The 25,767-nt window shown below is 43.5% G+C and overlaps 1 protein-coding gene across 1 annotated transcript; it reads right to left on the reverse strand.

Moving 5' to 3' along the window:
• Positions 1–25,606, reverse strand: LOC139418804 (protein PAT1 homolog 1-like). Its single transcript, XM_071168519.1, has 18 exons — positions 25,493–25,606; positions 24,178–24,280; positions 17,195–17,694; positions 16,865–16,945; positions 16,436–16,642; positions 15,703–15,810; positions 15,277–15,363; positions 12,507–12,709; positions 12,174–12,318; positions 11,171–11,288; positions 10,755–10,852; positions 4,886–4,945; positions 4,287–4,432; positions 1,758–1,917; positions 1,472–1,597; positions 1,176–1,267; positions 690–839; positions 1–304 (listed from the first exon to the last, which is right to left on the reverse strand). Exons 1-18 carry the CDS (start codon positions 25,505–25,507, stop codon positions 283–285), a joined length of 2,421 nt encoding a protein of 806 aa, XP_071024620.1. The 5' UTR covers positions 25,508–25,606; the 3' UTR covers positions 1–282.
• Positions 25,607–25,767: the final 161 nt, after the last annotated feature.

Genomic DNA, 25,767 nt, shown 5'->3' on the forward strand with positions numbered 1-25,767 from the left:
TACAATAGAAATACTTTTAATTTGATGTTTTATCACAGGCATCAACGTTAACAAGATTTTTTAAAAAAAGCTGATTTAATTCTCTCTCAGTTCAGTTCATTTCTCTCGCTCACTCACACGCGCATCCCCATACACACCCAATGGACAAAGAAAACACTGACAGATTCTGCTGGATTAAAAATCATCATCAACCCTAGTAGACATCCTACTCTCTTCTGCACACACATACGATAGTGCACGCACACGCTTCAACTGGGGTTTTCTTGATGTCTGGAGTTACTTCTACCTGGACAATGCGGAGATCCTGAGAAAGGGAGGAGGTTTTATTGTGTGAAAGTAGTGAACAGATAGGGTTACAAAGTAAATATCAGGTCGTCAAAGAAAGTGGTGTCCTAAATCCAATTCCTCCCATTCTACATTTTAGTCATTTAGGAGACACTCTTATCCGCTAGGCTAACTACCGCCCTCATTCTTCCTGAAGTGTGTGACAGAAATTCCACCTCCAACTGGGACGCAAACTCACAACAATCAACACCTTAACACAGTGTACTCAAAAAGCGTCAAGGCATTGTGCATGTGAACTTGTTTAACCCCCCCCCATGCTTTCCAAAACATTGGATGGGGAGGGAGGAACAGCACACTTCAGGGATAATTGAAAGTGGGCAAAGGATACGTGAGACTGTACTCACTGTAACTTCTCCTGCAGCAGCTCCAGCCTCTGTCGGTCTACGTAGCGCGAGAAGAGAGAGAGCAGGTTGGGAGGGGTGAAGAGAGGAGGGGACAGGGACGAGGGGGGCACATTGAGCAGCTCCCTGGTCACAGAGAACACCAACTCCGTCCTGTGAGAAAGATGAGAGGGAGGGAGGGAAAGAAAGAAGCAAAAGGACACAGACAAGGTGGAGAGAGTTAGTACACTGCAACCACAATAAATAAACCTTAGTGTTTTGAACATTAAAAAAAATATATGTTATAGGTTTGTAGTTGCTGTGTGTGTTTCCGAACCCTGTCGCTAGGTGGAGACATTGACCATGCATCGTTAGCTATTACCGGTACCTTGTTTTTATGGAACAATTCTAGCTAATATTGATAAAATGTAAAATCTAACAACCATTTTAAATTTTGCCAATCAAAAAACACACAGGTTTATGAATTAGTAAAAGGAGGGCTGTGCTCACCATCGATTGTCATCCATGAGTTGACAGTTAAGGTCGGAGCTTTGCATTCGCTCTCCTTCACTCAGGATCAGGTAAAGCAGCGTCACACCAAACTGGGAGGATGGAGAGAGGAGAAAAGGAAAGAGATGGTAGAAAAGGAGAGATGGGGACAGAAAGTGAGTGCACTGACTTCATGCCATCATGGGCTTATTTATCATTATTGAACCTTAACCATCATCACTGATAGACAGAGAAAGGTGCACTATTTTGCATCATTCTAACAGCAGGCAGATTGTATAGTGGGTCAGTGCAGGTACCTTATTTTGCAACACTTTGGACAGTTGACCCTCGCTGCCTTGCAGCTCCTGCAGCAAGTCTGTGAGGGCAGCGCTAGATAGGGAAGAGATCACCACAGCAACGGGCTCCACCAACCAGCACAGCGCCTGGGGGAGATGGGAGGTGCAATTATAGACCATGAGCATTATATACATCTACGTAGGTGAGTCTGTGTGGGCTTGAGCATCTCATTGAGAACAATCATTTTTTGCAATAAAGATCCGACGCTAACCAACTGTGTGTGTGTATGTTTGCCTCCATCTATACCTGGTCCTGTTTGTCTTTCTTGGCCAGGGCGTGCAGGTTCCGGGCAATCCCCATGACAACGGTGGCAGCCTGCAGCGGAGGCAGGAATGGGATGAGCCTGGAGATGAGGCGCTTTCCCTTACGCACCGACATGATCAACAAACACTGCTCGTCACTCACTCTGCGGGATGGGAGGGGGGGGACAGTTGGAGGAGAAGGAGAGTGAGTCTTTGGTGAATATTAATGATGGGGGAAGCAAAGCCTTTCGGGACAATTAGGGGTTTCCGCCAAATAGTGCCAGGAGGAAAAAAGTTGACTGAAACTTAACAGTGAACATTAGTGACTGCTGGTTCGCTGATGGAGCGGTAGAGATGCAGGGTATGGGGGGGTCATATTGTCACCCCCTCCTCTCCTCCGAATAATTCCAAATCGTTCCCTAGCCCCTTCGCCCTAGGCGATCGTGTACACTACCGTTCAAAGGTTTGGGGTCATTTAGAAATGTCCTTGTTCTTGAAAAAGCTAAGCAAATTTTTTGTACGTTAAAATAACATTAAGTTGATCGGAAATACAGTGTAGACATTGTTAATGTTGTAAATTACTATTGTAGCTGGAAATGGCTGATTTTGAATGGAATATCACTCCTGTGTTCCAATGGCACGTTGTGTTAGCTAATCCAAGTTTATCCTTTTAAAAGGCTAATTGATCATTAGAAAACCCTTTTGCAATTATGTTAGCACAGCTGAAAACTTTTGTGCTGATTGAAGCAATAAAACTGGCCTTTAGACTAGTTGAGTATTTGAAGCATCAACAACTGCTCAAGCAGAATAGGAGTTGATGCCTTCACACAGCACACGCGAGCTGTCCAGAGCAAAAAGAAGTGCTCGTCAATCCACTCGCTGTGCTTATTTATTTTAAGGGAAGTGAATTACAAAAGTAAACCTTCAATAGTGAACCTGCTGCTGATGATAGACTGCAAAAAGAACGCTAAAAAAATCCCCACCTAGCATTCGTTTTGACTAGCCTACTGGAGCCAGATAGACATCTATTTTCTGGAACGCATTAGTCTTAAAGGGGCAACGTCCTATTTTGAAATGCAAAACAATTACCTTCTCAAAATGACATATTTTAGAAACAAAATTATTGCAACTAATCCAATGTAATGACTTACATTGCCTAAATTATGACACTGCTTTTTCACACCATAATAACAATATGTAGCCTATTACTAGCTATATATATATATATATATATATATATATATATATATATATATATATATATATAGAGAGAGAGAGAGAGAAAGCATGCCAACCCATAGGCCCTGCATGACCTTAATGCATTTTAACCACCCCAAGTCCAGGGCCAATAGATTTTTGGCCGACTGGCCAGAAGGGGCCAGTGACAAAAAAAAAAGTTAACCTGTTGAGTGTAGGGGGCAGTATTTTGATGTTTGGATGAAAAACATACCCAAATGAAACTGCCTATTTCTCAGGCCCAGAATCTAGAATATGCATATAATTGTCAGATTATGAAAGAAAACACTCTAAAGTTTCTAAAACTGTCAAAATATTGTCTGTGAGTATAACAGAACTGATATTGCAGGCGAAAATCTGAGGAAAATCCAACCCGGAAGTGCTGTTGTTTCTGAAAGCTCTGTTCCATTGCCTGCCTTCGCTCCATTTAAAGGGATATCAACCGGATTCATTTTCCTATGGCTTCCACATGTTATGAACAGTCTTTAGACACAGTTTCAGGCTTTTATTTTGAAAAATGAGCGAGAAAGATCACATTGCGTCATTGGATGGCTGGGTGCCAGCAGCGTTTTGCATGAGCAACAGCTTGGAGCAGACATTTTCTCTCTCTCCTATTGAAGAAGGTACAGTCCGGTTGAAATATTGTCGATTATATATTGTAAAAACAACTTGAGGATTGATTATAAAAAAACGTTTAACATGTTTCTACGAACTTCACGGATATTTGGAATTGTCGTCTGCGTGGTCGTGACTGCTCGAGCCTGTGGATTTCCGAACATAATGCGCCAACCAAATGGAGGTATTTTTAATATAAAAATAATATTTATGGAACAAAGGGAACATTTATTGTGTAACTGGGAGTCTCGTGAGTGCAAACATCCGAAGATCAAAGGTAAGCGATTTAATTTATTGCTTTTCTGACTTTCGTGACCAATCTACTTGGCTGCTAGCGGTTTGTAATGTTTTGTCTGCTGAGAGTGATGTCCTTACATAAACGCTTGGTATGCTTTCGCCTAAAAGCTTTTTTGAAATCTGACACGCCAGGTGGATTAACAACAACCTACGCTGTGTTTTGCTATATTTCATGAAAATTAAATATTTTTAGTAATTTAATTTGAATTTGGCGCTCTGCAATTCAGAGGATGTTGACGAAAATGATCCCGCTAACGGGATGGGTGCATCAAGAAGTTAATGTTGGACCTTGCTCACCTCGTCTTCCCATTCCTTCCCCTTGAGGGAGCAGTAGAGTGTGGGTCTTGTCCCCCCCCCACCCACATACCCCAACCCCCAGTCTCACCTGTCGTCCCACTCCTTCTCCTTGAGGGAGGCGTAGAGCTGCAGCGTGTGGGTTTTGTGCTGCTCCAGCAGGGCCTCTCTCTGCTCCTCTGGCGTCTGCATGAAGCGCTTCTCAAAGTCCTGCACCTCCAGCAGCAGACTGTACATCTGATGGAGGAATAGAGAGAGGGGGAGGGAGATCGCGTTAGGGTCCCCAGAGTCCGAATCTCGAGTGTTTTAGGGGGATACGTGGTAACATGAATAGTAGTGCAGCGCTTCATAGAGAATATAGGTAGTAGTAACTGGTTACAAATTTGAAAGAGAGAAAAAAATATATATATAAATAATATATATTTGCACACTATAAACGCTCCCAATAATTTTACAGGAATCACCAACGTTTAGGCACATAGTAACTGCTAGCTAGCTACACAAGAAGGTACTAACACAAGATGGTTACAAAGAAATAATGGAGTGTCTACAGATATAACACATGTTAAGAGTGAGAGCACTGCAGATGGTTCAAAACAGGCAGAGGAAGTTCAAACCAAGGTAACATATCATTAATACAACCACAGAGCTGTAGAGACAACAAGTCATTCTCCCCTTCCTTGTCTTTACCTTCTCCACAGTGTAGAGGATCTGCCGCCTCTTATTCCACACCTGTTTCTCTCTCTTCTCCTGTGTGGGACAGAGGGAGCGGTTAGAGGTGAAGAATAATGTACTTCTGCAGTGTTTCCCAACTGGGGGAGCGTGTGACAGAAATGTGCAAAAAAAAGAGGAATATATATAAAATTGATGTTCAAGTTATTTCAATCTTAATAGACAGGAAAACATTTACTGAGGTCACTGGTGTGGAATCTCTAGTTTATTTTAGATTTATAGGCCTAGTTTTTAAACTTCGGTGCGCATTGCTCGGTCCGCCTGTTGACTCTCTGCTTCACGCTAGTGGCTCACCATTTTAGTTAACAGCTAGCTTTGAGCAGAAACTAGCTATGGCTCAATGGCTAGAACGCACTGTTCCAAGCAGCAGTAGCAGCACTAGCGCCAGCTCAAGTGAACCCGTGGAAAAAATAAAGTTCACAAGTCAAAGAAGTGTAAATTTCATGAACAGTATGTCCTCTTCGGTGTCACCTCCTGTATTCTCTGCGGCGACGTGCTCTCAAATAATAGCATGAAACCAGCCCATTTACTACAGCACATCAGCACCAAGCCTCTTTCCTGTGTGGGTAAGACCAGTTTTCCGTTTTCAAAAGCAGTCAGAATTTAAGGTAAGTTGAGAAAAATGAAAGAAATCAACCAAAGCATTGGAAAGGATTCATATGCTATGTCGCTACTTGTGGCCAAGTCAAAAAAGCCATTCGCAATAGCCGAGGAGTTAATTTTGTCTGCTGCTGTTATCCTCACTGAAACTATGATCGATAAGACAGCAGCTGACACACTGAAGATAGTGCCATTGTCAAATAACACGGTGTGCTGTAGAATCGATGACATGGGCATTGATATTGTTGATCAAGTGGTGCGAGAGTTAAATTCCTGTTCATTTGAGCTGCAGTTAGGAAGCCCAGTTGATTTGCGTTTGTGAGATAGAGACATTTCGGAAATTAATGAGCACCTTCGGTCCAGTGAGAAGCTAACGGGGAGAACTACAGGATGAGTTTCACGTTATTGACAGCTTTTTCTCAGAAACCCTGTGAACATGTGTGCACGGATGTCGCGGCATCAATGACTGGGAGAGTAAAAAGATGAATTGCCCGCATAAAGTCAAGCCGGACGTTGAATGGAATCGCTATGAGTCACTATCAAAAAAGGCAGTGAAAGTGATGGACTTTATCCAGTCCAGTCCCATGAATCATTGACTGTTTGGAAGGCTCCGCGGTGACAGTGGGACTGAGTACCAGCAGCTTACTGCGTCACACCGACGTCCGTTGGCTATCCAGAGGGAAAACGCTAGAGGCTTTTTGAGCTGCGGGCCAAAGTGATCTTCTGTCTGAGCACTCGCCCTTGTGGCCGTGTTGGAGGACACAGACCGGGTACCCCGCCCTGCTGATGTGTTCGTATACTTTTTTTTTTACAGGTGATGTTGACAGAGCTCCTATGGTGCAAATAGTAAGCTCACATTTATCCAAACTAAGTAAGTTCAATTCCTACTTCCCCGACATTGAAAACAAGTCTGCTAAACTTGACTGGGTGAGTAATCCTTTCATGACTGACAGCACCAACAGTCCTACCAGACTGCAGGAAAATCTTCTGTATGTGTCCTCAGACCGTGGCCTGAAGATGAGGTACTCGGAGACAACACTGTTCTGGTGTGATGTGAAGGAAATGTACACAGAATGAACTGCTGCCCTTTGGATCTGCAGGATTATATGAAGTGATATTTTCATCCGTGACCCTAATCAAGACCACATACAACAGACTTGACTTGGAGAAAAGCCCGATCACTGCCGTTGTCACCAAGACTGACAAAGATTATGAGTGAGAGACAACGTAAACTTTCCCATTGATTGGAGATGTATTGTATTGGGAGTATGTGTATAAAAGGTGATCTTTGTTTTTGTATAATTTCTCTGGAAAAAAATGTAAGAATTTATTTTTATTTCACCTTTATTTAGCCAGGTAGGCAAGTTGAGAACAAGTTCTCATTTACAATTGCGACCTGGCCAAGATAAAGCAAAGCAGATCGGCACATACAACGACAGAGTTACACATGGAGTAAAACAAACACAGTCAATAATACAGTATAAACAAGTCTATATACGATGTGAGCAAATGAGGTGAGATAAGGGAGGTAAAGGCAAAAAAGGCCATGATGGCAAAGTAAATACAATATAGCAAGTAAAACACTGGAATGGTAGATTTGCAGTGGAAGAATGTACAAAGTAGAAATAAAAATAATGGGGTGCAAAGGAAAATTAATTAATTAATTAAATACAGTAGGGAAAGAGGTAGTTGTTTGGGCTAAATTATAGGTGGGCTATGTACAGGTGCAGTAATCTGTGAGCTGCTCTGACAGTTGGTGCTTAAAGCTAGTGAGGGAGATAAGTGTTTCCAGTTTCAGAGATTTTTGTAGTTCGTTCCAGTCATTGGCAGCAGAGAACTGGAAGGAGAGGTGGCCAAAGAAAGAATTGGTTTTGGGGGTGACTAGAGAGATATACCTGCTGGAGCGTGTGCTACAGGTGGGAGATGCTATGGTGACCAGCGAGCTGAGATAAGGGGGGACTTTACCTAGCAGGGTCTTGTAGATGACATGGAGCCAGTGGGTTTGGAGACGAGTATGAAGCGAGGGCCAGCCAACGAGAGCGTACAGGTCGCAATGGTGGGTAGTATATGGGGCTTTGGTGACAAAACGGATTGCACTGTGATAGACTGCCTCCAATTTGTTGAGTAGGGTATTGAAGGCTATTTTGTAAATGACATAGCCAAATTCGAAGGATTGGTAGGATGGTCAGTTTTACAAGGGTATGTTTGGCAGCATGAGTGAAGGATGCTTTGTTGCGAATTAGGAAGCCAATTATAGATTTAACTTTGGATTGGAGATGTTTGATATGGGTCTGGAAGGAGAGTTTACAGTCTAACCAGACACCTAAGTATTTGTAGTTGTCCACGTATTCTAAGTCAGAGCCGTCCAGAGTAGTGATGTTGGACAGGCGGGCAGGTGCAGGTAGCGATCGGTTGAAGAGCATGCATTTAGTTTTACTTGTATTTAAGAGCAATTGGAGGCCACGGAAGGAGAATTGTATGGCATTGAAGCTTGCCTGGAGGGTTGTTAACACAGTGTCCAAAGAAGGGCCAGAAGTATACAGAATGGTGTCGTCTGCGTAGAGGTGGATCAGAGACTCACCAGCAGCAAGAGCGACCTCATTGATGTATACAGAGAAGAGAGTCGGTCCAAGAATTTAACCCCGTGGCACCCCCATAGAGACTGGCAGAGGTCCGGACAGCAGACCCTCCGATTTGACACACTGAACTCTATCAGAGAAGTAGTTGGTGAACCAGGCGAGGCAATCATTTGAGAAACCAAGGCTGTCGAGTCTGCCGATGAGGATGTGGTGATTGAGTCGAAAGCCTTGGCCAGATCAATGAATACGGCTGCACAGTATTGTTCCTTATCGATGGTGGTTAAGATATCGTTTAGGACCTTGAGAGTGGCTGAGGTGCACCCATGACCAGCTCTGAAACCAGATTGCATAGCAGAGAAGGTATGGTGAGATTCGAAATGGTCGGTAATCTGTTTGTTGACTTGGCTTTCGAAGACCTTAGAAAGGCAGGGTAGGATAGATATAGGTCTGTAGCAGTTTGGGTCAAGAGTGTCCCCCCCTTTGAAGAAGGGGATGACCGCAGCTGCTTTCCAATCTTTGGGAATCTCCGACAACACGAAAGAGAGGTTGAACAGGCTAGTAATAGGGGTGGCAACAATTTCGGCAGATAATTTTAGAAAGAAAGGGTCCAGATTGTCTAGCCCGGCTGATTTGTAGGGGTCCAGATTTTGCAGCTCTTTCAGAACATCAGCTGAACGGATTTGGGAGAAGGAGAAATGGGGAAGGCTTGGGCGAGTTGCTGTGGGGGGTGCAGTGCTGTTGACCGGGGTAGGAGTAGCCAGGTGGAAAGCATGGCCAGCCGTAGACAAATGCTTATTGAAATTCTCAATTATGGTGGATTTATCAGTGGTGACAGTGTTTCCTATCTTTAGTGCAGTGGGCAGCTGGGAGGAGGTGTTCTTATTCTCCATGGACTTTACAGTGTCCCAGAACTTTTTTGAGTTAGTGTTGCAGGAAGCACATTTCTGCTTGAAAAAGCTAGCCTTGGCTTTTCTAACTGCCTGTGTATAATGGTTTCTAGCTTCCCTGAACAGCTGCATATCACGGGGGCTGTTCGATGCTAATGCAGAACGCCATAGGATGTTTTTATGTTGGTTAAGGGCAGTCAGGTCTGGGGAGAACCAAGGGCTATATCTGTTCCTGGTTCTAAATTTATTGAATGGGGCATGTTTATTTAAGATGGTTAGGAAGGCATTTAACTTCTTGATCCTACTTGAGACGCAGACGTCTCAAGTAGGCACCTGGAAATGCAAATGCGCTACGCTAAATGCTAAACGTACTCGTTAAAACTCAAACGTTCATTAAAATACACATGCAGGGTATTGAATTAAAGCTACACTCGTTGTGAATCTAGCCAACAAGTCAGATTTTAAAAATGCTTTTCGGCGAAAGCATGAGAAGCTATTATCTGATAGCATGCAACACCCCAAAATGCCTGAAGGTGACGTAAACAAAAGAATTAGCGTAGCCGGCGCTACACAAAAACGCAGAAATAAAATATAAAACATTCATTACCTTTGATGATATTCTTTGTTGGCACTCCTATATGTCCCATAAACATCACAAATTGGTCTTTTTCCCGATTAAATCCGTCCACGAATGCCCAAAATATCCATTTGTATAGCCTGTCTGCTTCAGGAAAAAAGCTCTCTTCCAACACGCAACGTCATTTTTAAAAATTATATAAGTTGCCTATATTCTTTGACAAAACAATTCAACCTACTTTTGTAACCCAACTTTAGGTATTTGTAAACGTTAATAAGCAATCAAATTGATCACTGGGCGATCTGTATTCAATAGCAGCTACTCAAGAAAACAATGTCAATTTTTCAATCTTCCAAAATCGATTGTTGTAGGCTGGATGGAATGACGGATCTATTGGTAATGTCTCAAAGGATTTTTGTCAATGAAAATGACGTTTTTGGCGACATCGTGTGGAAGCTGTAGGAATTGCATCCGTCTCCATATTACATTTGGTTTCCTTTAAACAATACATGAAAGGGGCGCATGGATACTTTTTTCAGCTTTCAGTGACCAGTTTTTCTTGCGCTTTTCGATGAAACACACACTCTGTTATAGTCACAGCCGTGATTTAACCAGTTTTAGAAACTTCAGAGTGTTTTCTATCCACACATACTAATCATATGCATATACTATATTCCTGGCATGAGTAGCAGGACGCTGAAATGTTGCGCGATTTTTAACAGAATGTTCGAAAAAGGAGGGGGTAGGATGAAGAGGTTAAAAAAAATATCCAATACATTAGTAATACATTAGTATTATAGTAATACTTCATTCGCAGTTAAAATGACAGACTAATATTTATATTCAACATAATTTAGTCCATTTTACACCTAATCTTGGAATCACGGCGGTCGCACGCGCATGAGGGGGTACTTCAGGCAAGTTTATTTAGAGGTACAGTACCCAAAAGTGCTTGGGAACCACTCTACTACAGTATCCAAAATAATAAATGTTGTCCTGACTCCATATCAATGTAGGAACAACTGACAGTATGATCTGGAGTAGCGAGAGAAAAACTATATAATAAGAACAAAGCGTGATAAGGAACAGGGAACATACGTCAGAGACAAAAACAGCAGGAGATAGAATGGCAGAACTCATGAGACACAGGAGTTTGGAGAGATTGTGGTGTGTGTAGTAAGTACCTCGTCATCAGTGCGACTGGTCACCACTGTGTCGATCATCTTCCTGGGGTTGTTGACGCTGGACACAGTCAGCTTACCCAGTGAGCCTGCAAACTGCACTGTGTGGGGGGGAGGGGGGGCGGGCGGACGATACACACGTATGTTACAAATGCATCCTCAAAACACACAAAGGTGATGTGATGAGTATTCATTTAAAATCAGACCTTGGTTAAAATAGTATTGGTTTTCTTTCTAATACTAGATTGAGCTTGCCTGGTGCAAAGGAACCAATGCAATAGTCCCGAAAGTGCTAACCCTGCCCATTTGGTACACCAGGTAGTGTGCCAAACGCTATTTAACTGAAACAAATATATACTTTTGATCCAGGTCATTGATCATGTATCCTCCGAGTTTTCTAATAATGATTAATGAATTACCTGGTCTGTAGGTGTGTTCCAGCTTGGCCACCTGGGGGGTGATGAGTTTGGTGGTGTGCTCCTTCCTCACGCCGTCTCGGTCTCTCTCCTGCCTCTTCTCCATCTTCTCAAAGTAATTCTGCCGGCCAACACAAAATTGGCATCCATTTATTTATACATTTGTGCAGTTAATCCGCCGTGGACAGGGACAACTACTGAAAAAAAGTTTCCTTATCATAGAAATCCAATAAAAAAAATGTATTAGGATAATCCTAACTATTTATTAACACTCAATTAAAAAGGTGGAACTCTGACAACAAAGGCCAGCGAGACCTATCGGTCTCCAGAAGCAGGTGAACAGGGATTGGGGTAGACAGCCAAGTGGAACTAATAAAGGATCTGAATGACAGGATTGGAGCAGTGGTTTCCCTGGCATACATCCTGATCTCGTTTATGACATGCTCCCTCCTTATCGGTCCATCTAGGCTGGTAGCGATCAGATAGAAATACAATGTGTAGAACCAACATGCTTTTCTGTCCATGTAAGGACGGGTGTCAGCTACATAAATTATATGTTTATTTAATCCCATTCTAGGTTGGTCAGTAGGACAGAAGGTGACGGAACAATCTGATAGAAACAGATTATGTAGAGCCGACATGCATCTCTGCAAGAGGTTGTGTCTGGTTTATAACTAACATTTCGATCTGTCTTGTTCAGAACCTCACGCCCCTACACTGACCTGGGTCGGGTTCATTAGGGAACACCGTAGAAAAACGGCTTGCAACTAAATGACAATGTCAACCCATTTTCTTCCATTGGTGCCTAGTGAATAAAACACTCGCTCATGTTCCTTAGGGCACACAGAATAAAAAATGTAAAAAAGTTAAAAGATTTCGCACCAGAAAACAAAAACAGGCGTTTCTTATGGGACAAAGTACTCGATCCCAGTTTCAGTCCATTTTGTTCTGTTTGGTGCCTAATGAACAGGACCTTGACTTTTTCCATTGACTTGGCTGTACTGACCTGGTAGTAGTAGTCATCCAGGTAGGGATCAGTGCTCTGCAGCTGCATCATCTGGATCTTGGCCACCCACTCCTTCTCCCTCTGGGTCATCAAGTTACTGTAGGGGTCTCTGCTCCGCCAGTCCCCCACACGCCCGCCACGCTCACTGGGGAGAGAGATGATAGAGGAGGCAAAGTGAGAAAGAGGCTCCACAGCTGCAGGTTAGTTGAACATAATGCATTAGCAATTCAAGGAAATTTGTGAGGCAATTTATGGCAACAGCACTGTGGATGTATATGGAGATGCGGATGCTGGGACAATTCAAATTATTCACACACACTTCAGTCTACATACCCTCCTCTACTCTGCATCCTCTGGGTGAGCATGCGTCGGTGCTGGGGGTGCAGGTGCGTGGTGTTGTGCCGGATGATGGGACAGGGTACGTGGTTGTGGTGGGGACCCATCCTGTGGGGAGGGGGCTGGCCGAAGAAGGGCCTGAAGCCTCCACCGCCAGGCAGCAACGGGGGGCCCTGACAGCCCCTGGGGAAGCCAGCAACCTAAGAGGGGGAGAAAGAGAGAGAAGGAATGAAAAAAATAGAGGAAAGGAAGGGAGGCTGGCATTGAATGTGTGTTGTGGAAATTCACCACTATGGACTCAAACTCAACGTAAATTAATCAATGTTTATTAACACGTCCGGAGAAGTTCACAAACTCAATCCAAGCTTGATGAAAACTCTGAAAAGGGCGTTCCATTTCAGTCCTTATATACAAACAGGTTATATAAGCATGATTTACATGATTCATTATTAACGTTGGTTCTTGCATGTGACTGACAAGGCTTCTTCTCTTAACGGGGACTGTGAAAATGAGATACTCCTTTTGGTTCCCAGAGCAATGTTCTGGGCGTCCTACCAATTGGTCTGAGGTGGTCACAGTCATCTGCACCAACCAAGATGGAGTGAGAGGAGATTTCAATTCAAGGCTCTCTCTTCAGACAAAATGTTCCCTCACACGTGTTTATGCAAACACCCATTTTACATAACAGTATGTATAAGTTCATAGATATGAGCAAAAATGATTCACATGTACAACATAGGGAGTGTATTCCCTACGCACCAAACGGAAGCAAAAGGTCTGAAATAGGGAGGGAACAAATTACTGTTGCAACAATTTTTTCTACGGTATGCACTTATGAATGAATACACCCTGGGTGGCCTAAATTTTGAGAGAGACGGCTCAAGGGGAGTGCATTCAGGTGTACAGATGAGAACACAGGTGAGTGTTTAGTCCACTGGGGAGTTTAAATCAAATCATCTCATAGCATGTATATCTTGGTGGGGCAAATTCCCAAAACATGTTTTTTTAGATGCATACCAGCAAAGCCACAACACAATACATTCATTGGACCATAACAGTGACAAACAGTACCCACAAATTGTTAGGGCCTAAATAAAGCTGTCCCAACACCTTACCACTGTTACACCTGGCTATCAGCAGAGCCATGTCTGGCAGCGAAACAGTTCCTTCAGCCTCATTAGCTGATTTGGTTGACTTCCTTAAACAAATGTGGTTTCTACTGACAATTGAGATGTACAAAAAAATGGCATAAAGGTGCGACGAGCGAATAAGAGGAAATCCGTCATTTCGATTAAGAAGTTAATGAGCGAGCGAAGACAGACGTAGTCAATATAACTATTTGTTCTGCACTTTTGAAATGTACTGCGACAGAATTCAGAACATGGGCCGTTCTTACAGTGTTCTCCCTGTACACCAAGTCAGAACCGTAGGAGAAATAAAGGGGGCATATAAGCTGACAATGAAAGCTCTTACAATATTCGACGATTACATTTCTCAAAAACAGGCTATAGGCTACATGTGCACCACCAAGTCAAAACAGTAGGCTAAATTATGAGGGGAAAATGGACCAAATAATTAGGGTGAGGCACACGGGCTACTAACAGCTTACTACACAACATACACTTAGTATTAGTTTCTAAGCTACGGCATGCATATCTTCCTGGCATATTACATCATTTATGCAGCAACATACAATTTTGTCATCAAAGTCTGGCATTCTCTGGATTCATGGTGCTTTCAAGACAACTGGGAACTCGGGGGAAAAAACAGGTTGAATCATGACGTTAGTGATCTTCAGGCCGAGCTCTAGAAAGAGGCGCAAGATCCCGACTTGGAATTCCAAGTTGGATGACCGCTCAAAATGTATTTGCCCAGTGGGAACTTGTTTTTTCCCCGAGCTCCCAGTTGTCTTGAACTCACTGAAGCCTGAGATTTCCAGTTGTTTTGAAAGTGGCAGAAGTCATGTTGAATTGACAGCATGGCCAATGTTGAATGTTTTCCTTTGAAGCTTGGGAAACAGACCCTTAAATCCAGACTTGGACCACACATCCACTCCACTGAATAGCAGGCTAGTGGTTGAATAGCAGGATTGTTTTGTAATCTTTATGTCCAGTGGCCAATGAGCATCGATACATTTTTATCTATATTTACTCTTCATATGACAAGGATTGAAAAGGATGCCAGTAGGTTGTCGACTTCATTCATGATGACTGCTAACTTGATAGCTAATATTTTGAAAGTATGACGTTGACATGATCAGTCCAGTCAAAGGTAAGGTAGATAGATATAAAGTGATTTGATGTAATTTTATCTGTGGTCAATACCTTGAGCCTTCATGGATGGGCACTTCTAATGTACCTATGGCAGCACCCAAGGGGATTGAATTTACAAGTTCTCCCCATAGAGTTTGCAGTGACATAGTGTCCCCATGAGTGACAGAACACTGAGCCAATCACGGTGCAACGAGAGAATATTACCAACCCCTACGCTCCATATTTTCCGCTGGCTGCCCCACCACAACAGAAAGCACCAAGTTAGGCAGAAACACCTGTATTTTGGAGTTGCCTTACTCAAGAAAGGAAACAATTGAATGTTTGTATGCAGCTTTATTAACTCAAATATACTCTAATATACTCTAACTCTGATATATATATATATTTTTTTTACATTGTTTGCAAACTGATATGTGACACATTAATGCCAAAACAACATGCTAAACTCTGCCCCACCTGACCTGAATGACGGGTCACCACTGGTTGAGTCTCACCTGAGAGTTGAGCATCTGGGCACGTTGGATCTGGGACAGAACGGGACCCACGCCGGCCGGGAATGGAGGACGACAAAGAGGAGAGTTCTAACACAGACAGAGAGAGAATCCAACTCAGAACCAACACTGACCTGGAACCTGCACCTGCAGTGAGCTAGAGAGACCATCCATGAGCCAAGCTATTGAGCCAAAACCAAGGTAGCTGCTATGGAATAATTAATATTTTGTATTTATTTATATATCCACCCTCACGGAATTACCTGACCATGAAAAGTCAACCCTCATTCAACAATTGGTCAAAAACACCACAACAGTTCAAACAACCAAAATAAAACTTTACACTCCTCAATGTCACATGCCCCACCTAATAAAGCAAGGGAGGGCCAGAGAGCTAGTCAAAGGAGAGAGGGAGGTAGGGGGACTCACAGCCATGTTTAAGAGGGTATTGGGGGAGATGCGCTCAGGGAAGGAAGGTGGGTAGCGGTGTTGGTGGTGGACCGGGGCTCGCACATGAACGGTGGTGGGGTGGTGGATCTGCAACACACACAGGAGAGAGATTCAATACAACTAATTAGCCTATAACTGTACACAGAGAGAGGGTTATCTCTGGCTTTGCAACAGATATAATGAGAGTAGAGGCAGAAACAGGATGATAACAGCAAGCACTAATAGTATAATAGTGGTCTCAAACTTCATGCCCGTGGGCCTCCATAGTGTGACTCGGGGGCCAGATGTGGCCCGTGAACTGGAAGTTTGAGACCACTGGTCTAATAATTATGAAAGGGAAAGGGGGATACCTAGTCAGTTGTACAACTGAATACAGTGAACTGAAATGTGTCTTGCGCATTTAACCCAACCCCTCAATCAGAGAGGTGCGGGGGGCTGCCATAATTGACATCCACGTCTTCGGCGCCCGGGAAACAATGGGTTAACTGCCTTGCTCAGGGGCAAAATTACATTTTTACCTTGTCAGCTCAGGGATTCGATCCAGCAACAGTAGTTACTTCTGCAGAATAATGCCATATTATACAAAACTACATTGAGAAGGGCAAATAACTATTTTAAATATAAGTGGGAGTATTCTGCATACAGAGAGATGAGATAACAGTCCAGAATGATTACTAAAAAGAGGGAGAAAGGGCCGAATTTTCTCACTGACCTGCTGCTGATGATTCATAGCATGACTCATCGGCTGCTTGGGCGGAGTCCCGATAGGCACAGCCCTCACTGGTGGGCTTCCAATCACGGGTGAGGACGAGCGAGGCGGGGGGGCCCTTTCCGAAAAGTCCCGCCCATCTTCGCTCATAACTGGCGGAGGCCGATTGGGCAGCCCCACCTCTTTGATAATGGACATTAGTGGACTGTCCTGGAAAGAAGAGAATTCAACAATCAATAAAATTGCTTTAAACTAGACCTGGTAAGTCGTTCAGAGTGCAAATGTGCCAGTTATATTGTTTTTCATGTACAGTACAGGGCCACATTCAACAAGGTACAACGTAGCTAAACCGTTGTGCCTTGCTGAAAACCGAAAAGCAGTTCTTATTTGACAAATTCAGGAAGTAAATCCCTGTTACAAAAACAGTCTTACCTCCATTTGAGTGATTAGTCCAGGGGTGACGCTCACAGGCCCAAATCCCATGTTGTTCTCCCAGATATTGTGTGAGTTCATCTAAAAGAGAGAGGCAGAGGAAGAGAAAGTGTCAGAAGGCGCAAATCCTCTGGCGATGCATAATATTCGTCCCTCATTGAACCAGCTGATCGTTCCTTCTCCAAACCCTATAACGCAGTTCTGCAGCATATAGAGCTACAGAATACTAGATCAGTGGTTCTCAAACCTCTCCTTGGGGACCCCCAGACATTTCAAAATGATGTGGTAACCAGTTCACCTTATTCACCTAGTCAAGACCTTGATATTCACCTGTTGCATGGGGGCACCCCCTCGGCGTAGGAGGTGCTGATGCTGCTGGTAGCTCAGTAGGGAGGGATGCAGTGGGCCCGGGGGCAGCCCCGACGGGGTCAGCTGGTGGTGAGAAGGGAGCTGGGAGGGGTGGTGGTGCTGCTGGGGAATGGAAGGGGGAGGAGGGAGACCAGTGGACCTGTCACCAGGCCCGGCTGGACCACCCACGCTGGCGATGGCCGGGTCCGCCCCGAGAATCAACATGGCTAGGGACTCGGCTAGGTCGCCTCCCCCCCTCTCCTCCAGGCCCGGCGGGGGCATCGAAGAGAGGGAGTGATGTGGTGGGGGGAGGGATGACGGGTGGGGGACGCGACTGGCAGGAGGAGGGAGTTGAACGGTGGAGGAGTCTCCACCTCCCATTCCACCCATCCCTAGTCCCCCTAGACCTAAACCTCCAAGTCCGTCGTTCTTTCGTTCTTCGAGCTCTGCGAGCCGCTTGTGCTCCTCCTGCCAGTCATCATCTGTAGGAGGTAATAAGTAATTCCATTATTACAGGTGTCATCCAGGTAATAAAAACTGACTGACAGGAGGAGACACACATTGGTTCTAACAACAATAAATCTAGGACAAAAACTTTGTCTTGACATTTCATAACCAGATAATTTTGTTCATAAGTCCACGAGACAACTTATTCGTTGTCATTCTAAATGTCCTGAATAATGGAAAGGAAAATACCGTTGGGTGTGAAGCAATAGCCTACACGATTGCACACAGTGGACTAGGCGACGCACAGAAACATATGAAAACAGCCAGCAACCGTTAAGCACACCGTCAGAACGTTGTCCCGCTGATGGCACCTCAAGGTTTCCATGGGCTTCTTATCAGCCAATTGATAAGACTTTCCATACTGGTTCCAATCGCCAGTAGCCTAATAATACTCCTCCAATCTATAGAGGGATATTCAGTACGTTGCTGACAAACAGCATGTTCAAGGCCCTCGAGCAACTTGGCCTGAGTAAGCCGCTGTCCAGAATATCTAATATAGTCAAAACTTATTAATTTTCTATCTGCACAGCGCCTTACTATTCAACGTATAGACTTATGCGGTTAGAGTCTACGTTAAGGAAATAATATTGTAGTTTTATTATATTGATCATTTGATTCTAGAGCAAATTAAAATAAAATGGTATTTAAAAGGTTTGAGTTGTTTATTGTTATTGAAATGTGTTTGTCATGTAGCCTAGGTTTATTTGTTATTAGTATGTTTACAGATTAGATTGTTCAAGTAAACTGTCCAACCCAGTAGGATTTATTCTGTCAACACCGTAGAAACTAGATAGAAGCCTAGCTATAGTAGGCCCATAGTCAGGTTTAAACCAGTTCCCCAACCAGCTGTTCTACACACACTAAATCACAACCTTTCTATTTCTATAGGCTAGCTAGTTATGTTACAAAGAGTGTCTATTAAAATAAATAAAATAAAAAATACATGTTTTTTAAAATAGTTGGCCTTTAACCATCCAAACATTTTACACGATATTCTGTCCATATAAACACGGTTATTTTAGGGCATAAGTGAACCAATTTCAGTAGGCTACAGTGCCTTGCGAAAGTATTTGGACCCCTTGAACTTTGCGACCTTTTGCCACATTTCAGGCTTCAAACATAAAGATATAAAACTGTATTTTTTTGTGAAGAATCAACAACAAGTGGGACACAATCATGAAGTGGAACGACATTTATTGGATATTTCAAACTTTTTTAACAAATCAAAAACGGAAAAATTGGGCGTGAAAAATTATTCAGCCCCTTTACTTTCAGTGCAGCAAACTCTCTCCAGAAGTTCAGTGAGGATCTCTGAATGATCCAACGTTGACCTAAATGACTAATGATGATAAATACAATCCACCTGTGTGTAATCAAGTCTCCGTATAAATGCACCTGCACTGTGATAGTCTCAGAGGTCCGTTAAAAGCGCAGAGAGCATCATGAAGAACAAGGAACACACCAGGCAGGTCCGAGATACTGTTGTGAAGAAGTTTAAAGCCGGATTTGGATACAAAAAGATTTCCCAAGCTTTAAACATCCCAAGGAGCACTGTGCAAGCGATAATATTGAAATGGAAGGAGTATCAGACCACTGCAAATCTACCAAGACCTGGCCGTCCCTCTAAACTTTCAGCTCATACAAGGAGAAGACTGATCAGAGATGCAGCCAAGAGGCCCATGATCACTCTGGATGAACTGCAGAGATCTACAGCTGAGGTGGGAGACTCTGTCCATAGGACAACAGTCGTATATTGCACAAATCTGGCCTTTATGGAAAAGTGGCAAGAAGAAAGCCATTTCTTAAAGATATCCATACAAAGTGTTGTTTAAAGTTTGCCACAAGCCACCTGGGAGACACACCAAACATGTGGAAGAAGGTGCTCTGGTCAGATGAAACCAAAATTGAACTTTTTGGCAACAATGCAAAACGTTATGTTTGGCGTAAAAGCAACACAGCTCATTACCCTGAACACACCATCAACACTGTCAAACATGGTGGTGGCAGCATCATGGTTTGGGCCTGCTTTTCTTCAACAGAGACAGGGAAGATGGTTAAAATTGATGGGAAGATGGATGGAGCCAAATACAGGACCATTCTGGAAGAATGATGATGATGACCTGATGGAGTCTGCAAAAGACCTGAGACTGGGACGGAGATTTGTTTTCCAACAAGACAATGATCCAAAACATAAAGCAAAATTTACAATGGAATGGTTCAAAAATAAACATATCCAGGTGTTAGAATGGCCAAGTCAAAGTCCAGACCTGAATCCAATTGAGAATCTGTGGAAATAACTGAAAACTGCTGTTCACAAATGCTCTCCATCCAACCTCACTGAGCTCGAGCTGTTTAGCAAGGAGGAATGGGAAAAAAATTCAGTCTCTCGATGTGCAAAACTGATAGACATACCCCAAGCGACTTACAGCTGTAATCGCAGCAAAAGGTGGCGCTACAAAGTATTAACTTAAGGGGGCTGAATAATTTTGCACGCCCAATTTGTCAGTTTTTGATTTGTTAAAAAAGTTTGAAATATCCAATAAATGTCGTTCCACTTCATGATTGTGTCCCACTTGTTGTTGATTCTTCACAAAAAAATACAGTTTTATATCTTTATGTTTGAAGCCTGAAATGTGGCAAAAGGTCGCAAAGTTCAAGGGGGCCGAATACTTTCGCAAGGCACTGTATATACACTGCTCAAAAAAATAAAGGGAACACTTAAACAACACAATGTAACTCCAAGTCAATCCCACTTCTGTGAAATCAAACTGTCCACTTAGGAAGCAATACTGATTGACAATAAATTTCACACGCTGTTGTGCAAATGGAATAGACAACAGGTGGAAATTATAGGCAATTAGCAAGACACCCCCAATAAAGGAGTGGTTCTGCAGGGGGTGACCACAGACCACTTCTCAGTTCCTATGCTTCCTGGCTGATGTTTTGGTCACTTTTGAATGCTGGCGGTGCTTTCACTCTAGTGGTAGCATGAGACGGAGTCTACAACCCACACAAGTGGCTCAGGTAGTGCAGCTCATCCAGGATGGCACATCAATGCGAGCTGTGGCAAGAAGGTTTGCTGTGTCTGTCAGCTTAGTGTCCAGAGCATGGAGGCGCTACCAAGAGACAGACCAGTACATCAGGAGACGTGGAGGAGGCCGTTGGAGGGCAACAACCCAGCAGCAGGACTGCTACCTCCGCCTTTGTGCAAGGAAGAGCAGGAGGAGCACTGCCAGAGCCCTGCAAAATGACCTCCAGCAGGCCACAAATGTGCATGTGTCTGCAAAAAACAGTCAGAAACAGACTCCATGAGGGTGGTATGAGGGCCCGACGTCCACAGGTGGGGGTTGTGCTTACAGCCCAACACCGTGCAGGACATTTGGCATTTGCCAGAGAACACCAAGATTGGCAAATTCGCCACTGGTGCCCTGTGCTCTTCACGGATGAAAGCAGGTTCACACTGAGCATGTGAGACGTGACAGAGTCTGGAGACGCCTTGGAGAACGTTCTGCTGCCTGCAACATCCTCCAGCGTGACCGGTTTGGCGGTGGGTCAGTCATGGTGTGGCATTTCTTTGGGGGGGCCGCACAGCCCTCCATGTGCTCGCCAGAGGTAGCCTGACTGCCATTAGGTACCGAGATGAGATCCTCAGACCCCTTGTGAGACCATATGCTGGTGCGGTTGGCCCTGGGTTCCTCCTAATGCAAGACAATGCTAGACCTCATGTGGATGGAGTGTGTCAGCAGTTCCTGCAAGAGGATGGCATTGATGCTATGGACTGGCCCGCTCGCTCCCCAGACCCGAATCCAATTGAGCACACCTGGGACATGTCTCGCTCCATCCACCAACACCACAGACTGTCCAGGAGTTGGCGGACGCTTTAGGCCAGGTCTGGGAGGAGATCCCTCAGGAGACCATCCGCCACTTCATCAGGAGCATGCCCAGGCGTTGTAGGGAGGCCACACACACTACTGAGCCTCATTTTGACTTGTTTTAAGGACATTACATCAAAGTTGGATCAGCCTGTAGTGTGGTTTTCCACTTTAATTTTGAGTGTGACTCCAAATCCAGACCTCCATGGGTTGATACATTTGATTTCCATTGCTAATTTGTGTGTGATTTTGTTGTCAGCACATTCAACTATGTAAAGAAAAAAGTATTTAATAAAAATATTTCATTCAGATCTAGGATGTGTTATTTTAGTGTTCCCTTTATTTTTTTTAGCAGTGTATATACACACACCACACGCAATATTCTGACTTGATCAACCGCATGCAGCTCAGATTATTTTCTTTATAGACAATGAAGAGATATCAATGTGCGAAATAATATTCATATGGCCTACTTCCCCAGCCAATCACACACACACGCGGGCGAAAGAGTCGAAGACAAAGGAGTTTGCTTCTGCTGCAGAATAGAACACGTTGCGGCGGAGCTTCAGTAAATGATAACGTCTTCTGTGCCTTTGTCATTCAGAACGAGAAGAGTTTGTGGTTGGCCCAGTCTTTCATGCCACCAAACGACCGACAGACAGACAGACATACATAGCTAAGCTAACCATATGCCTTGCATTCTGAAAGTCTCAAAACAGTAGGGCTCACCCGATTTACTCAACTGATCGATTGTTTGGTCAATAGGCTGTTGGTCGACCAAGATGATTTTGGTTGAGCAGTCTAAAATCTCAACAAAAAAAAATGTATGGCACGAGACACCCGTCGGATTCACTCCTGTCTCAGTGGACTAATTGATTGCGGAGGTTGCAGAGATGGCACACCAGTATCACCAGTAGTACATTTACCGTTAATAACCATCATTCTAAACTACAATGTTTATGTTTGGTTATAGTAATTTCTGTTAATGCATTCAATATATTATTATTACAGTCTTTTACCGTTCTCACTGTTGGAGCGGTCACGTTGTTTGCGGACCACACAACCTAGGCAACACTTGTGAGGAACAAGTTGTTCTATTCATTGGTGGTTTGTTTGTAGCGCTCCTGTCAATGTTGAGTAAGGACACGTACCTGATTATACATTGAAGTAGGCCTAGGCTACCTGGTCTGTGCCCAAATGTAGGCCTATAAAATGTGCCCATTTGGGGATCCGATAGCATTCCCGAATGTCTTAACTCACCACCACTGTGGAACTTCAAACAGCAAGTAAACAAAGTCTGTTTTTACATCCATTGAGAATGACAATAGTTCTCCAACGTAGCCCATTTGAAAAATCTTGCCAGCTCTCTCTCCCTTTCGATAACCACTCAACATGAAAGGGGGAAAGCAATTGACTGCTCTGATCTGGTGGAAACGTCATAAAATAAGCCTACCCGATTACTTCTTATTCCCTGTGTATGTTCAGAGCAGGAAACTCTTGAGGGTCCAGAATATTTTATTCAATGTTGCAAGTTTGCTAGTGCCAGCTTCAGGTCAACCCAAGTTAATACATTGTTTCAAGTTTGTTGGAGACAGGCATTGTGTAACCAATGTGATTTATAGGAGATTTACTTTTGATCAGGATATTTTCTACCTGCTAGCTGCAATGATTTTATTTGTTGGATTCATCTAGGCTATTTTTTTTTTTACATTGTTAGCAATGGAAGTTACTTTTAGAATTTTGATTAACCACATGATAATGACTACGATATGAAGACTATTATAAATTAAATATTATACAAATCATAACTGGCACTCGGATCGGTAGAAATGGTAAGATAAATTGAAACCCCCCCCACAGTGTGCTCAAAGCATTAGACAAACTCAGTAGCCTACATATAGTTGATTTTATTGATTGGTCGAAGGAACAGACGACTAGGTCGACCAAGATTTTTTGTTGTTGTCGGCGACAGTCCTACAAAAACATACAACTTTACAATGCGTGAACTTCCTATTCTTTATGGGCTCGTTTCTCAAACATAGCTTTAGCCTAGGAGAAACATAGCTTTCGAGAACTCATGGGGGCTTACAGCCGTTCCCCCCTTTGGGTTCTCAGATGCTCCACGTAAACTACAATCCTGACGCTCTGTTTTAACGTAATCCTTGCTTGCGGTTTTGGAAATGGTTGGAACTTAACTTTTGTACCGGCGAGAAATAATCTTTCAAATACAAAAGCTACACTTACTCTACGCTGTTTTGCAAAGTTGCACCCGGCAGTAAAACAGCCTCTCGCTGAGCTACCACACATCCTCTCACCTTGCGCTCGCATTTCCATTAGACCATTCCATATTTCTGGTCAGAACCAGGTGTTATTCAAAACACAGCTGGGGTGCAACTTTGCTAAACTTTTGTATTAGAAAAAGTATGAAAGTGACTCTCCAAATGTTTCCAAAACTCTATTGTGTGCTAGGTGTATTTGTAATTAGACAGAGAGCATTTCCCTCACAAGGCTAAAGGAGTCATCCAACGGCCCAAGGTTATTATAGTCTTAGGTGTTTTAGTCGGTTGACGGGCAGTTGTGACTCACCGATGGCTCCATCTCCGAAGGTGTCGTCATTAAACTGGTCAATCTCATCTTCTTCTTCTACCAGCCCCTCCTCCTTCTCCAGGGTACAATCTTCATCAAGGGACTGGAGGGAGAGAGAGATGAAAGGAAGCAAGGAGTTAGGAATGAGAGAAAGGAAGGCAGGCGAGAGAGATAGGAGGGAGAAATGAGGTATGAGAGAGATATGGACAGATGACAGAGAATCTGAGAAGCAACAAGAGATGTAGATAAATGGGATATTGACTGTTGCTGAAGGGTGAGGTCATCAAGAAATGGAAAGATTTAAGAAACAAGTCTAGAATATTGTTTTTCGTCAATAAAAATATTTTCTTTACACAAATGTCATTAATAGGATTCCAGATAGAAATATTCTGGTCAGATTTTCAGATTTCTAAGCAAGCTCCTCAAGCAGAGACTGACCTTATCCGCAGATATGGCACTTGAGCACAATATTACAGATGACCCTCAATTTGACAGCGAATTATTAGAACCCCGTAGAAATACTATTGTGACTATTTCGAGAACCCACGTGGATGGGAGGTCAATTTTGCCAGCTAACGTTAGTTAGATCCACAACAAGATTGATTGGTGCCACTAGTTTAGAAGGTGGTAGCCCAAGATGTAACGTTACTTTTAAAAAGTTAGACGCTAAAGCTAAGAAAATGATAGTTTAGAAGATGTGGAAAAGAACAGTTCAGCATTTCACAGGCAGAGTGATATATGTGCCCTTTACCAATCGACTTACTTGTCAACTATTACTTGTATTTCCATTACAAAGAAGTGGCCGCACAGTCAAACATGAGCCATATATCTAGCCATCTCATCCCCTATCAAGACAATGTTTCCCAGCCAAGATAGCGATCCAGAAAAGCTAGCTAGCTAACGTTAGCAGGAAAGGCTGCGCAAACTAGCTAACGTTAGCTTGTTACATCACACGGTCTCCAAGTCGACAGTCTCAAACTTGGCACATTTCCTAAAAAAAATAAATGCACCATTCTTTAGTGTTTGACTTTTACGTTAGAAAAAAAGAATCAAAGCCACATAGTGTTGAGCCCGAGAGCCATGACCATACTCAGTTCACTGGACACACAGCAGGCCCGTGATGGGCGGGGGACAATATGCCAGGGAAAGCCTGGTGCTTGGTAGGCCGCACCGATGAATTTTATCAACGGAGTCGATTAACAAAACCACAAATCCCCCAGAAAATTGATATATTGGCCACATTTCAACTCGTCTTGAGGGAACGCTAGCTAAAATGTCTACAGAAATTGCCAGACGTAATATAAACACTGCTCACCTGAAAACGGAACATGTATCTTTAGTCAGTGAAAGGTAAAATTCTCCCAAGTGTCTCTTGAGGAAGGCTGCGCGCAAATTACGCAAGTCCGCGTGAGCGCGGCAAGGTCTATGTGCACGAGTACGTACGCAGGGAGCGGCTGCGCCGCACGGCTTGCAATTACTTTTTAGTGCATGCATTTTATTATTATTTATGACTAGATTCAAGGTGCATTGACATACATTTTAACATTGTCTTCAAATTCATGCTGGGTTAAAAGTTACATAAAACATTAT

Source organism: Oncorhynchus clarkii, chromosome 10 (assembly GCF_045791955.1).
Source record: "Oncorhynchus clarkii lewisi isolate Uvic-CL-2024 chromosome 10, UVic_Ocla_1.0, whole genome shotgun sequence".
Classification (NCBI taxonomy): domain Eukaryota; kingdom Metazoa; phylum Chordata; class Actinopteri; order Salmoniformes; family Salmonidae; genus Oncorhynchus; species Oncorhynchus clarkii.